Below are 16,279 nucleotides of genomic sequence, written 5' to 3'. Positions count from 1 at the left end.
GCCACTGAGAAACTGCAGCTGTTCCTGCATTCACCTTCTGGTGGTCATAAGCAAGCGGTTCCCTGACACACACCTACAAGTGGAGACACTGGCCGACAGGAGCAGGCATGCGTGCAGCTTTACTAAACAAAGCCAACTGGTTTTCCATTTTACACTTGAAGCCAACATCCTGACAACAACTGCTATTGCCAGGCTCCGGTCAGACTTTGCCAATGTGATGGACATAAAATGGACCTCCTTCAGGTTTTAACTGGTAATTTCCTGAATAAGGCTGGGCATCTTTTTATGATTTTTGTGCATTTCAGTTTTCCTTTTTCTCTGTAAACTGTCCATTCATCTCTTTTGCCCATTATTCCATTAATGTTTGTCTTGTTCTCAATGCGACCTCGTAGTTCTTTATATATCATGGAAATTAATCCCTTGACAGTTTAACATATCGCACTTTGTCATAGTTTGTGACTTGACTTTTGAATTTCTTTACAGCATTTTTAAAGTAAAAATATATTCTATTTTAATGTGCTCAAATTTATCAATCTTTTCCGTTATTGTTTGCATTCTTGTGTCTTTTAAGAACTCTTTCGCTCCCTAAGGTCAACCTTGAGGAGATATGTGTGCTCCTATGCTGCCTTCCAAAGTTTTCAAGTTTTGCCTTCACATGAAAGCCTTTAAACTCCAATATATTTTTCTCATACAGAGTACAAGTTATTCCAGTATCAAAAACTGATTGCTCCTAAAGAAAAAAAAAATTGATTTCTCCTGTTTCCAACGTAGCTGCATCCACACAGTTATGATTCTGTTTTTAGCCTCTCTACTGTTTCCCTGGGATAACTTTTTTCTGATCTACTGGTAATTTTATAAAAATAAGTAAGAGCATCTGTTTTCCCACAAGGAACATTCTTCAGGTTTTGCCTTCTTTTTCTTTTTAATTAGCACAAAGAAGATAATACATAAGAAAATGGGATTTTATAGCTGTAGTAGGAGGGCAAACTGGTAAAGCCTTTGAAAGGCAAGGTGGCAGGGCTATCAAAGTTCAGGCTGTGCTTTGACCCAGAAAATCCACTTCCTGGTACTCACTCCATGAAAATTTCTGCTCATGTACAAGCAGATATATACACAAATGTAACTCCATGATTGTAAGATTTCTGTTTACTTTACTCATTACCATATTCCCAGCATATAGTACAGTGTCTAGCACACAGAGGGATTCAAAAAATATTTAATAAGTGAACAAATGAACAATGATGTTCACACAGTATTGTTTGTGACAACAAAAAAATGAAAACTAAGGGGAATAGTTTAATAAATAATTAATAATTATTTGATAGCCCTACTTTTTAAAAAGGCAATTAATACAAGTTGCAGAATTTTATATATGCTCTGATGTCAAAACTATTATGTGTGCGTATATATATATATATTTATATGTAAAAGCACAGGTAAAATTCAGAAAATATATAAATCTAATTGTTTATAGTGATTTCCTCTGGGAAGAGGAGTGGGCATGATGGTGTTAGTGATAAGGAACGATTATAAAATAAAACATTCACTTATAATCCTACAAACTAAAGCAACTGCTATTAAGGTTCTGGTATTTCCCACTGATCTGTTTCTCTACATCCTTTCCCCTCTACAGCTTTATTCCTATTAAACATATAATGTCGTGTCCAAATGTTTTCAAAATCCATTTTCCCCTTTGTTAATGTTTCTATGAACTGTTTTCTACTAATTTATCCCTTTGCCTACTTTTATAACAAAACCATATTGTATATAGTCTTCTATGTGTGATTTTTATTGGATATTGGAAATTTAGACCATTAGCCCATTAGTCACCCTTATTAATGACTGCAAGGAATACTTTTAAACGTTTAAACCTTTTTTTCCGTATTAGTTTTGCAGTACAAATTACCAGACGTGGGATTACCTGGTCAACAGGTATTGAACATTTTAAAGTCTACTGAAAGACACTGATTAATTTCTTTCTAAAGGGGTTATTCTAATTTAAATTTCTACTAATGCTGCATCTTAGTTGTTTATTTCCTTCACTGACACCCATCAAAATTTAACATTAATTTCTTTACTTTGTTGGCATCTGCTTCCCCATGAGGAGAGCGGACCTTCTGTCTGTTCACCATTGTATCCCCAATGTCTGGCTACTCGATAAATATGTACGACATGAATAAAAAAACACTGCACTAGGGCTTCCCTGGTGGCACAGTGGTTGAGAATCTGCCTGCTAATGCAGGGGACACGGGTTCGAGCCCTGGTCTGTGAAGATCCCACATGCCGCGGAGCAACTAGGCCCGTGAGCCACAAGTACCGAGCCTGCACGTCTGGAGCCTGTGCTCCGCAACAAGAGAGGCCACGATAGTGAGAGGCCCGCACACCGTGATGAAGAGTGGGCCCCACTTGCCACAACTAGAGAAAGCCCTCGCACAGAAACGAAGACCCAACACAGCCATAAATAAATAAACAAACAAACAAATAAATAAATTTTTAAAAACACTGCACTAGAGTACTTCTTGCATAGTCAGTATATGTTATATATATTATTATAATTTTCCACATTTAAATCTGAACTGTACCTCAAAAATTTGAGTGAATTGGTTGAACTGCACACTTTATTGTTTTACTCTGAATTTCTTTAATTACTTTTTAAAGTTAAAATAAATTTGTCGCATCCACAAATTTCTATTTCCTCTCTTTTAGGTTCTCTTTTAAGTCCATGTCCTTCACACTTTTCAACCATAAGAGTCTCAACATTTTCTAAATACTTTTTATGAGATTTTTCATACAGCAGAACTATTAACCTTCTGTCATTCATCCATCATTAATTTAACTATTAAAATAATACTCATCACATCTTTTCTGTTCTTCTCATCTATCTGAAGATTCTTAGGAAATCGTGACAGTATTTCATTTACTTAACATTCAGGATTTTTTTTTTCCCCCTTTGGTCACGCAGCTTTCAGGAACTTAGTTCCCCGACAAGGGATCGAACCCACCTCCCCTGCATTGGAAGCACAGAGTCTTAACCACTGGACCGCCAGGGAATTATTCCCTAGGATGTTTTAAATCTTGACAATTTTGAGATAGTCCACTCAGTGTCCTTAAGAAAAGGACAGTGAATCAAATTTCCTCAGTATATAAAAGCACTCTTATGTTTGCCAGTCACTTAAAGAATGTCCTACCTCTCCTATTTCCATAAGTGGTTCATTCATATCTACACCACCATAACCATACTGAAGGTCAGCTTCTGTCAATTTATTCTTTTTAATAAACTGGGTGTTGAGATACCTGAAAAACAAATGTAATATCAATAGACACTATGTCAAAATCAGTAGGAAAACAAGTAACGTGCAACTTTAGAGCAATAATTTTAGGGTTATAATCAACTGTAAAATAGTTCAGTAATACATCCAAAAGAAACTAATTATATATAAATTAGAAATATAATTTTAAAAAAAGATAAAAATTACCAGCCCAACTCCCTTTGCTAGGTCCTAAGAGACAAAGAGTAAGACCTCTAGAGTAGCAAAAAAAAAAAAAAAACCTATTACCACAGTCTCACTTAAAAAAACTCAGGGGTTTTGTTCTCAAACTTTCCAATACTCTTATAGCCCAACAGCTCCTATCCAAGGGTCAACCCTCTACAGTCTAATTTGCTCATTCCCAGATTCTTCTTGTTAAATAATCCAAGTTCACTTTGCAAAGAATTAAACAGAAAATGGTTAAAAGATCAAAGTCAAGAAAGTTCTCTACATTTTATCACCATTAAATATGTAACTTTTCATTTTTAAACAAACAAACAAAAAAATCACAATCAGTAGGTGAGAAAATGCAATAGATTGTTACCGTAAGAAGTATGGGCAAAACTGACAGATTCAAGATCACTTTGTCTACTAGGGGTAAACAGCTTTATAAAGAAAGACTAATAACTGTGATGAACTCTAAGAACTACTAAGATGAATAAAGAGTTCTAAGATTAAATAAAATGTGTACAAAGGCGTGAAATATTCAAGCATCACTTTTCACCATCCCAGATTTCACCACAAGGCCTTTAATGCTCAACACCTAAAACTATTCATTTGACGGCTTCTGCCAAGGTGAAAATAGCTATTGACAATACAAGTATTTAGGCAACAACCACAAAATCTCTGTGTTAAAACACACACTTTCCCACGTTCACTGAATCAAAATGAAAGGTCTGCTGAATGTTTAGACAACTGAAACTGCAAGCAAAGAAAACAAAAATTTCAATTGCATAACTCCACTGACAATCCTAGCAGACGATGAAAAATAATAAAGCGCTACGGCCACCACCACTTACACAAGTTCCCTCCCACATTCACTCACTTCAAGCTCTGGATTCCAGGGCTTACAACCTTGGTGCTCCATGTGACATTTTAGTCTCTTCTGTCCACTGGTTACAAAGTCATTTCCTTCAAAATGTCATTTAGCTTTCCCTTCCATTCTTACTGTAACCCTAATAATTTCCTGCTGTGCTTCCACCACGCCTTCCAGCTGAGAAAAGGGGAACAGGACTGAGAGACGGAAGCAAGAGCTGGAGAGAAACGGCTGCTTTACCTGAAACAGACTCCCTGGGGTAGGGCGTTTCACCTCTGGCCTCTGTCACTCTGGTCTTGGCTCAAACACACCTCTCTCAGGCCTGATCTGATCCCAAACCAAACTAACCTTCACTTCCCACCCCCAATGAAGTAACTATCTAATACATAACTGTTTCCTTCACAGCACTTGCTACTATGTGAAATAATCCTGTTCTTTTCTTTGTCTACTGGTTTTGTACATCCACCTCCTCTCTAGAATATGAGGTCTGGCAGACAGTGTCCAGAACAGTGGCAGGCAGATAGGCAGTCCTCGAAAAATACTTCTCCGAATTACGAAATGAATAAACGGGTAACGTTCCAGCAGCACGGATGGCAAAAGCTAACATTAGAACACAAACTTGGAAAAGCAGCCTGGAGCCAGATCACAAAAGCATGAATGTCAGGAAATAAAAGTAATCACTGACACTTATGGAGCGCCTATCGTGTGTCAGAGACAGGCGTAGGCATTGCAGCTGGCTGAATACTAGGAGGTAGATATATGTGGTACTATTAGGATCCTCATTTTACGTGTAAGAAAATTGCAGCTTAGACAGCTTAAAGAACTCGGCAAAGGTCCATCAGCTACTAAGTGGCAGAGCTGGGCCAGAAAACTCACGAGGTCTCCCACTCTCATTCAGCAAGTACTGACCAAGTGCGTACTGCATGCCAGGTACCACAAGGCACTGAGGATAGAAAAACGAAAAACAAACATGTAGGCTCTGCCCAGAGAGCTTACCCATCTGGTAGGACATCAAAACATAAACAACTATAACATTTCAACAGTGCAAAGTGCTGAGCAGGGGGAACTTAGTCATATCTGCACCATTACATGTGCCTTTCTATAAGACCCTTTGCTCCAAACCATTCCTTTTCTGGTCACTGTACCATGGCCATCCCAGTAATCCTACCTAAAACATTAGCATCACTTATCTCATCCTTCCGTTTACCTCCTTTAATCAGCTGGTCCTCCTGTCCTCCTACACTATTCCTCACCTCCTCCCATTATTTTCCTTTTCACTTTCAATGCCATTCGTTGACTCTCTGCTTGGATCATGTGCAACACTCTCATGACTGATCTCTATTTCCCATTTCTGGCATATCCAATTCACCTAAAAATTCTGCTTTCAGGATATCAACTCCCTATTCAGCAGCCCCCTTATTCCTATACAGTAAGTGTAAACTTCTCAGCGTAGGAGTTTGCTGACTCTGAAGAGTAGCTGCTAGATCTGCAGAAGCCTGGATTCACTAGAGATCTGTGTGTATATTCCACAGCCAATACACTGTTTTAGTGGAGCTTTATACGTTTTATATCTGATAGGACAAGCCACTGTTCTCTTTCCAGCATGGAATAAATTTTAAACTAACTTTCATTATCTATATTCTTCTCATTACAGATTTCTACTCTTGACAGTTTAAGCTTGATAGAGAAGCTTTTAAAATAATTTATAGATATAATTTAAAATGTAAGTAGCATAATTTTTCGTTTTGATTCAAACACCATTCTTAATTTCTAAGTCACTGTAGTATTTTACAATCAGATTTTTTAACCACACATTTGTTTTTAAATAAAGATATATATTCTAGGAAATCGTAAAGTAGAATAGCTTTCAATAATTTCTTTAAATAGTCGATACTCTACCACACAGTCAATACCTGACTGTTCTGCTCAGGTCTAACTCATGCAGTAGTACATGTTTTTTTTTTTTTGTTTTGTTTTGTTTTTTTTTTTTTTTTTTTGCGGTATGCGGGCCTCTCACTGCTGTGGTCTCCCCCGTTGCGGAGCACAGGCTCCGGACGCGCAGGCTCAGCGGCCATGGCTCACGGGCCCAGCCGCTCCGCGGCATATGGGATCCTCCCAGACTGGGGCACGAACCCGTATCCCCTGCATCGGCAGGCGGACTCTCAACCACTTGCGCCACCAGGGAGGCCCAGTAGTACATGTTTTTATAATTCATTCTGGCAACAAAGTGATTGATAAGTATCCTTTGCTTTTCTGGAGTATCAACAGTAACACAACAGTATTAACTAACAAGAACTAATAGCCTAAGGTAACTGTGAAGCCTCTAAGAAATCAGGCATTTCAATCTATCTTTAAAAAAATCCATTATGGGCTTCCCTGGTGGCACAGTGGTTGGGAGTCCGCCTGCCGGTGCAGGGGGTGAGGGTTCATGCCCCGGTCCGGGAGGATCCCGCGTGCCAAGGAGCGGCTGGGCCCGTGGGCCATGGCCGCTGAGCCTGCGCGTCCGGAGCCTGTGCTCCGTGGCGGGAGGGGCCGCAGCGGTGAGAGGCCCGCGTACCACACACACACACACACACACAAAAAAAAATCCATTATAAGAACTGTTCCCACGCTAATACCTACTGGATTTCAAGAGTCGTTAGTTCTCAAGCTAATACTTTAAGTACCCCACTTCAAGGGCCTGCACGCAGGGCCTAAACAGATATGTAGCGACAGGAAAGGTGGGGTAGGAGCATCATTATTTTTCTTTAAAATTGGAATCCTTAAGTCACCTATGCTAATGCATATCCATCCATCTTATAAATCAATCAGAGTAAAGGCTAGAAATTACTTCAAAACAATAATACTGAAAAATGCTTTGAAATAAAACTGATTTTTTTTCCTTTACATTTCTTCACACAGATTTCCTTATAGACTAAGATTAATAACAAGAGATAGCCTGGATAACCTACTACCCAACAAGTAAAGACTATCAAGCAGTTTTTATCTAATTACTGCCAAATGTGCCCTCTATGAGAAGGATCTCACCACCCAGTCTACCAATATAATTAAATAAATCAGTCACATGAAGCCAACCCCACAGAGGTCAAACAAAACACTCTATAAGTGAATCCCATGAGCCATGGGTTCTAAGTCTTTACTACAGACAGTGCAAAGTTACTAAATGATTTCGGACGGTGATCAAATTTGCACTTGAGAAGTTTACTAAATAGAATAAATTAGAAATCAAAGGCTGGGAGACTGGTTACAGGGATGTTATCAATAATAGTCCAGGTCAGAAACAATAAAAAGCTTGAACTACAATACTATAATAGCACTGCAAAGGAAATAATAAATTTAAGAGACATTTGGAGGATCTGACCAAGAGGGGTCAGGTAGAGAAGATAACCCTAGGTGAAGGATAACAGACTTCCGGCATATACATCTGGATGTCCAGGACTACCATTAACCAAAATGAGTATTACTGGGCAGCGTGTGTGTAAAAGATAACAAGCTCAGTTGTGAACATCTGCAGTAGTACAATGTACCCATGGAACATCCCGGAGGTACAGGCATCTAGGTAAGAATATTCCTCTGAAACTTAGACCACCTGCAATAAACATTTATTTTGGTGGTTATCAATATACAGGTTGTAGTTAAAACCAGGAGTAATAGAGATCATCCTAGAAAGAACGCAGAGTGTAGCTAAAGGATGAGAATAGAACCTACGTAAGTGACTACAATGACTCCCTAGAGTGAGGCTAGGTAGAATGAAGAAGTTAAATGGATTTATTCAGACTGATCTGGGTTTAAATTCTGCCCTTGTAATTTTTCCAGCTCAGGGATCTTGACCTCTCTGACCCTTAGTTTTCCTCCATTGTAAAAAACCAACTACCTCATATGGCTTTATATATACGCACACATATGTGTATATATCATATATATTGCAAAATTTAATAAAAGCTCATCAACAATACCAATTTATAGTACTACTTTCAATAATACCAAATTGATTTTGGTAAAGAGAGGTGCAGGAGAACCAAGAGAACGGTGCCCCAGAAAACTAAGAAAGAACAGAAAAACAACTGGCATCTTTACTGAAGTATCTCAGCTAATGAGGGATCCACTGCACGGCACACAGTCGAAGCACTCTGTTTTGTCATCCATGTACCCGTGGCCCCAGCTTCTCAGCAGTGACAAAGACACGCGTGTGGCTCTCACTATGATCCTTAAAACCCCCCTCTCTCCCCCACGGTTTAGCTAAGGAATTCTTAAAGTTCTATTTATGACTAGGCCACTTTGGTGGATGGAGGGGGGAAATCAAATGTCAGGATGTTTAATGGATGGCAAAAATGTTCTGTAAAAGCCAAAGCCCCAGCAAACCTTGCCCGTGTTAGCAATTGCTGGTTTCTGGTTTTATTATATTTTGCTCTTCTAAGAGGAAATAGAGCTACTGGCCATTTAGAAGTGAGTTCCAGTTTCTAACATAGGCAGCTTACATCTAGTAAAGTCCAGTGTTGTTATAAAAACCAAAGGGAATATGAACCAGTAAAGCAAAGAAGGACAGACACACCAAGGCGACCATGCCTTGGCCCCATGTACCTGTGCAGGAAACGCTTTGAGACCTAGCTCTATTCCTCTTTTCCAGCAAGAAACTGAGGCAGGGATTCATCTGTGGCCCAAGCCACAATGCACAGGGCAAAATTATCACTGCAACCATCACAGGCCACAAGGCCCAGGTGCTTAACAGCACTATTCCCTATTTATCCACTGTCCTTCAACAAATGGGTCTCTGCCTGTGTACCTAGGTACTGTACTTATTTCCACCGTCTACGTGAATGAGTTAGAGAGGACCAGCCCAGGGTGCCACAGGAACATGCATGAGTGGCAGTTAACACCAAAGATCTAAGCAGGAGACTGAGGCAAGGAGAGGGGAGTTCAGAGTGGGGAATGGGAACTAGTCATTCAGGGAAAGGAAGAAAAGCAATCCAGACAGACAGAATAGCACAAGGAAAGGCGGGATGATGTGAAACCACAAGGCATCACAACACTGCCGGTAATTCAGCACGTCTAGAGGAGAGGGCGGGAGAACGTCAAGAGAAAACTGCCAGGTACTTCCATGAAACATAAAATGCTGAATCCTAGAGTCAAACAAGAGCAGGCTGGAGTGGGGCACGAGCTTAGATTCACTAAAAGTTTCATCCAAGCTGAGGTTTCACTTCGGATCTGTCAAGATTTAATGTGTGTTACACAGTCCCACACAACTGAAGAAACAGAGCTATGCCATCAAATATAGTTTTCGTTTTCACAAAATAAGTTTCCATACACTGCCTGGCTCCCAAATACCCACGTGACCCACACTACAGACCTTTCCCCATAGCAGAGAAAAGTCCATACATCAGGTAATGCTTTAGTTCTGCTCATTTTCACGGGCAGCAGGTAGTAAAAACAAACAAAAAACTCCTGCAATTACCAAATGCAGGCACTACTGTTTAGACTGCCGAGAGTCTAAAAGTGTACTTACCTATACAAGCAGTCCATATAGTCGGCACCCTTGCTGTATTCCTCCCAGTACCTATGATACATAACAAGCACTTGCTCTTCAGACTCCAGAACTCTCTAGAAAAAGAAGAAAAATATTTTTTCCTCAGAAAGCACTAATCATTTTCATTTGTAAGCTATGAAATTTATCAAAAACTAATGTTCTTAAATAAGTGACATAATTCAAGCACTATATATTTACAAATTATATTCTTATTTTAAACTACCTTTAGTAACAATTAAAGAGCTAGAAAAAAAATGTGAATCTTAGATATGAAAGTGAAGCAGCCATACTAGAGAGTAAATGTTTCATTCTCTAAGATAAAAAAACAAAATGTAATGGTTTGATGCTGTTCTTTGGGCTAGAATATTAGATCAGATTAAAACAAAAATGTAATTCTATAGTGTTTCCTCACATCCATCACTTTTGATCAGCCTGTAGTTATGTCATCACCTCATATTATTCACTTTTGTGAATAAGACTACTTATGAAAATTGACACATTTTCCATATTCCCCAAATAAGTTATATTATATTTATTTAATAAAAACCTACCATTTTTTGAAAAATGAAAATCAAACTGAAATCTGAGGGTTGATGTTTAAACAGTTAATTTTAATGGAAATCCAGTCTAACAATAAAAATCCACTAGACAGGACAGACATTCCCGAGGCCACCGCTGCTCTTACTTCGGTTCTTCCATCAACCATCCGTGTGACCTTAGGCAAGACATGACCTCAATACTCATCCAATTAACTCTTGATGAAAGCTATACTTTTAAACTTGGGAGTTTTACCAATTAAGTCTCAGGATGATAGGAATAGCCTATAAATAGTACTTTTTTGCCTATCATATGGTAAATAAATTAAAAATCGCAACCACTATTAATAATGCTGGGGAATAGGGCCCACTTAGGAACTACTGCTGCTGGTTGGATAGAATATAAATCTAGGAACAATTTCTTACTACGGTTGTTCCAACATCAGTGGGGACTGTTACCAAGATCCCACCATGGATACCAAAATCCGCAGATGCTCAAGTCCCTACAGCCGGGCCTCCATATCCACTAATTCGGAACACACAGATATGGAGGGAAATGTTCATGACTTATGACCCAGTAATTCCACATCTAGGGACTTATCCTATAAAAAAACTTGGTAACACAAGAATAATTTAGCTACAAGGGTGTTCATGGAAGTATTGTTTATAATCACAACTTTATGAACTGGAAATAATCTATATGCCCAGCAATATAGGAATATTTAAACAAATCACAGTATCTCCACAATATGAAAAATGTTACAATCATTGCCAGAATTACAAAAGTCTATTTAATGACAAAGAAAGAGACCTACAACATTATTAAAAGTAAAAAGCACATTATAAAGTATACAACATGACTTCATTTTCTAATAAAAAACGGAAGTCTACACAAAACAAAAATATGCAAAAGACATATATCAAATTATATTTTTGTTAATATGTATCCAAAAAAGATATATTTAAAAATAGATATATCAAAAGTATTAACAGTGGTTAATTCTGGAGGTATGTTATGGGTGATGTTTATTTTCTTTTTCCTCATCAGTATGTTCTAAATGATCTACAACATAATGTAATACTTTAGTAATTTTAAAAGTTCTCACAGGTGAAACTTTTCAGTTCTGTTGGCTATATTAACAATTTACTTTGTCATCTACATAATAGCCAACTTCTTTTTTTGTAACTGGACTTGAGAGAAAATATGGTATACAATTATATAAGTATTCTAAACTTTCATAAAACTACTTCACAATTGTAATTTTTCAATCACACAATTATACCAATGTTAATTTCTTGGTTTTAATAATTGTACCACTGTTATGCAAGATGTTAATATTAAGAAGCTAGGTAAAAAGTATTTGAGAAGTCTTTGTATTATTTTTGCAACTTTTCTATAACCTTAAAATTATTTCAAAATAAAAAGTTTTTAAAAATCACACTTACAACCTATGCTAAAATATAAAATTGCAAAATTTATAAATGACTCACACAGTTATCTAGTATATTATAACCAAAGCTAACCAGCTCACAACAGCAGAACTTTAACTTCAAAACTAACATATGAAAAATGTTAAGACTAAGTTAAATTACTTGTTATTAAAACCACTTTCATAAACTGATAAATGTACATACTAGAACGCTAAAATGTATCTGGAATATATAATAAAAAGTAGAGCACTTCCTGCAAATCAAAACCAGAATGAGCTATATAACCTCACACCTGTCAGAATGGTTATCATCAAAAGTCAAGAAATAGGACTTCCCTGGTGGTGCAGTGGTTAAGAATCCGCCTGACAGTGCAGGGGACACGGGTTCGAGTCCTGGTCGGGGAAGATCCCACTTGCCGTGGAGCAACTAAACCCGTGTGCCACAACTACTGAGCCCACGTGCCACAAATACTGAAGCCCACGTGCCTAGAGCCCGTGCTCCACAACAAGAGAAGCCACCACAATGAGAAGCCCACGCACCGCAACGAAGAGTAGCCCCCCGCTCGCTGCAACTAGAGAAAGCCCGTGTGCAGCAATGAAGACCCAACGCAGCCAAAAATAAATAAATAAATAAAGTCAAGAAATAGCAAGTGCTGGCAAGGATCTATAGAAAAGGGAACCCTCGGGCCTCCCTGGTGGCGCAGTGGTTAAGAGTCCGCCTGCCGATGCAGGGGATACGGGTTCGTGCCCCGGTCTGGGAGGATCCCATATGCTGCGGAGCGGCTGGGCCCGTGAGCCATGGCCGCTGGGCCTGCGCGTCCGGAGCCTGTGCTCCGCAACGGGAGAAGCCACAACAGTGAGAGGCCCGCATACCGCAAAAAGAAAAAAAAAAAAAAAAAGAAAAGGGAACCCTCATGCACTACTGATGGGACTGTAAATGGGTGCAGCCACTATGGAAAACAGGGTGTTCCTCAAAAAATTAAAAACAGAACTACCATGTGAGCCAGCAATTCCACTCCTGGGTATTTACCTGAAGAAAAAAAAAACATTAATTCAAAAAGATACATGCACCCCAATGTTCATAGCAGTTATAGCAGCATTACTTACAACAGCCAAGATACATAAGCAACCTAAGTGTCCAACAATAGACAAATGGATAAAGAAGATGTGGTATATATATATATACAATGGGATATTACTCAGCCATATAAAGAATGAAATCTCACCATTTGCAACAACATGGATGAACCCAGAGGGTATCATGCTAAGTGAAATAAGTCACACAGAGAAAGACAAATACCACATGATCTCACTCATATGTGTAATCTGAAAAACAAACGAACTAGCAAAACAAAACAGACACCGACTCAGAGATACAGAGAACAAACAGGTGGTTGCCAGAGGGGAGAAGGCTGGAGTAGGGGGCCAAAAAGGTGAAAGGGATTAAGAGGTACAAACTTCCAGTTAGAAAATAAATAAGTCATGGGGATGTAACATAGAGTGCGAGGAATATGGTCAAGATTGTAATAACTTTGTATAAGGACAGATGGTAACTAGACTTAATTTGGTGATCATTTCATAATGTATGTAAATGTTGAATCACTATGTAGTTCACCTGAAACTAACAAAGTATTGTATGTCAACTATATTTCAATGAAAATAAAATAAACAGATAAAATCGGCTCTGAAAATCTGAGCTTACAAAATATTGTACGTCAACTATATTTCAATGAAAACAAAATAAAATAAAATAAACAGATAGATAAAACAGGCTTTGAAAAACTGAGCTTTTCTTCAAATGTTATAAGGGAAATATCACACGATCAATTGTGCTCTACTTATGGGGTATTACCATTTGAAAAAGATCTACTCCTAGTCATGTACGGGATTAGACATATTATTACACAGACTGTGTTACTTTATCTCCATTTTACAGATAAAGGAACATGAAGTTCAATCTACAAGGTAGGTTAGGTGAGTTGCCCAGGGTCACAGGGCTAACAAAAGGTAGTCAAGTTTCCACAGACTTATAGAAGGAACTTATGGTTACCAGGGGGGAAGGAGGGGGGAAAGTGATAGTTAGGGAGTGTGGGATAGACATGTACACACTGATATAATTTAAATGGATAACCTTTGGCTATTTGGGTTCTTTTGTGTTTCCATACAAATCATAAAATTCTTTGTTCTAATTCTGCGAAGAATACCATTGGTAGTTTGATAGGGATTGCACAGAATCTGTAGATTGCTTTGGGTCTTTTTCACAATATTGATTCTTCCAATCCAAGAACATGGTATATTTCTCCATCTGTTTATGTCACCTTTGATTTCTGTCATCAGTGTTTTACAGTTTTCTGATTAAAAGTGTTTCACTTCCTTAAGTAGGTTTATTCCTAGGTATTTTATTCTTTTTGTTGCAATGGTAAATGGGAGTGTTTCCTTAATTTCTCTTTCTGATTTTTCATTGTTAGTATATAGGAATGCCAGAGATTTCTGTGCATTCATTTTGTATCCTGCAACCTTACCAAATTCATTAATTAGTTCTAGTAGTTTTCTGGTGGCATCTTTAGGATTCTCTATGTATAGTATCATGTCATCTGCAAACAGTGACAGTTTTACTTCTTCTTTTCCAATTTGTATTCCTTTTATTTCTTTTTCTTCTCTGAGTGCCGTGGCTAGGACTTCCAAAACTATGTTGAATAATAGCGGTGAGAGTGGACATCCTTGTCTTGTTCCTGATCTTAGAGGAAATGCTTTCAGTTTTTCACCATTGAGCATGATGTTTACTATGGGTTTGCCATATATGGCCTTTATTATGTTGAGGTAGGTTCCCTCTATGCCCATTTTCTGGAGAGTTTTTATCATAAATGGGTGTTGAATTTTGTCAAAAGCTTTTCCTGCATCTACTGAGATGATCGTATGGTTTTTATTCCTTAAGTTGTTAATTTGGTGTATAGCATTGATTGATTTGCGTATATTGAAGAATCCTTGCACTCCTGGGATAAATTCCACTTGATCACGGTGTATGATCCTTTTAATATGTTGTTGGATTCTGTTTGCTAGTATTTTGTTGAGGATTTTTGCATCTATGTTCATCAGTGATATTGGTCTATAATTTTCTTTTTTTGTGATATCTCTTTCTGGTTTTGGTATCAGGGTGATGGTGGCTTCATATAGCCAAAGCAATCTTGAGAAAGAAAAACGGAGCTGGAGGAATCAGGCTCCCTGACTTCAAACTATACTACAAAGCTACAGTAATCAAGACAGTATGGTACTGGCACAAAAACAGAAATATAGATCAATGGAACAGGATAGAAAGCCCAGAGATGAACACATGCACATATGGTCACCTAATTTACGACAAAGGAGGCAAGACCACACAATGGAGAAAAGACAGCCTCTTCAATAAGTGGTGGTGGGAAAAGTGGACAGCTACATGTAAAAGAATAAAATTAGAATACTACCTAACACCATACACAAAAATAAACTCCAAATGGGTTAAAGACCTAAATGTAAGACCAGATACTATAAAACTCTTAGAGGAAAATACAGGAAAAACACTCTCTGACATAAACCACATCAAGACCTTTTTTTGACCCACCTCCTAGAGTAATGAAAAAACAAAAATAAACAAATGGGACCTAGTTAAAAGCTTTTGCACAGCAAAGGAGACCATAAACTGGATGAAAAGACAACCCTCAGAATGGGAGAAAATATTTGCAAATGAAGCAACGGACAAAGATTAGTCTCCAAACTATACAAACAGCACATGGAGCTCAATATCAAAAGAGCAAACAACCCAATAAAGAAATAGGCAGAAGACCTACATAGACATTTTACCAAAGAAGACATACAGATGGCCAAAAGGCACATGAAAAGATGCCCAACATCACTATTAGAGAAATGCAAATCAAAACTACAATGAGGTATCACCTCACACCGGTCAGAATGGTCCTTATCAAAAAATCTAGAAACAGGGCCTCCCTGGTGGCGCAGTGGTTGAGAGTCCGCCTGCCGATGCAGGGGATACGGGTTCGTGCCCCGGTCTGGGAGGATCCCATATGCCGCGGAGCGGCTGGGCCCGTGAGCCATGGCCGCTGGGCCTGCGCATCCGGAGCCTGTGCTCCGCAACGGGAGAGGCCACAACAGTGAGAGGCCCGCATACCGCAAAAAGAAAAAAAAAAAAAAAATCTAGAAACAATAAATGCTGGAGAGGGTGTGGTGAAAAGGGAACCCTCCTGCACTGTTGGTGGGAATGTAAATTGATACAGCCACTATGGAGAACAGTATGGAGGTTCCTTAAAAAACTAAAAATAGAACTACCATATGACCCAGCAATCCCACTACTGGGCATATACCCTGAGAAAACCATAATTCAAAATGAGACATGTACCCCAATGTTCATCGCAGCACTATTTACAATAGCCAGGACATGGAAGAAACCTAAG

At 38.5% G+C, this 16,279-nt stretch overlaps 1 protein-coding gene across 3 annotated transcripts in view; it reads right to left on the bottom strand.

Moving 5' to 3' along the window:
- CUL2 (cullin 2) overlaps positions 1–16,279 on the bottom strand; it is an 80,058-nt gene that overhangs the window by 40,083 nt on the left and 23,696 nt on the right. For all 3 annotated transcript variants that reach the window (XM_060097664.1, XM_060097662.1, XM_060097663.1), the window contains exons 4-5: positions 9,848–9,942; positions 3,189–3,294 (exon numbers count right to left, since the gene is read on the bottom strand). In XM_060097664.1, coding sequence (XP_059953647.1) covers positions 3,189–3,294; positions 9,848–9,942 — 201 coding nt within the window. The remainder of the gene's footprint in view (positions 1–3,188; positions 3,295–9,847; positions 9,943–16,279) is intronic.

This window comes from Mesoplodon densirostris, chromosome 4 (genome assembly GCF_025265405.1).
Source record: "Mesoplodon densirostris isolate mMesDen1 chromosome 4, mMesDen1 primary haplotype, whole genome shotgun sequence".
Lineage (NCBI taxonomy): Eukaryota > Metazoa > Chordata > Mammalia > Artiodactyla > Ziphiidae > Mesoplodon > Mesoplodon densirostris.
Note: the sequence above shows the minus strand (reverse complement) of the source record. Positions and strands in the feature narration are given on the sequence as shown.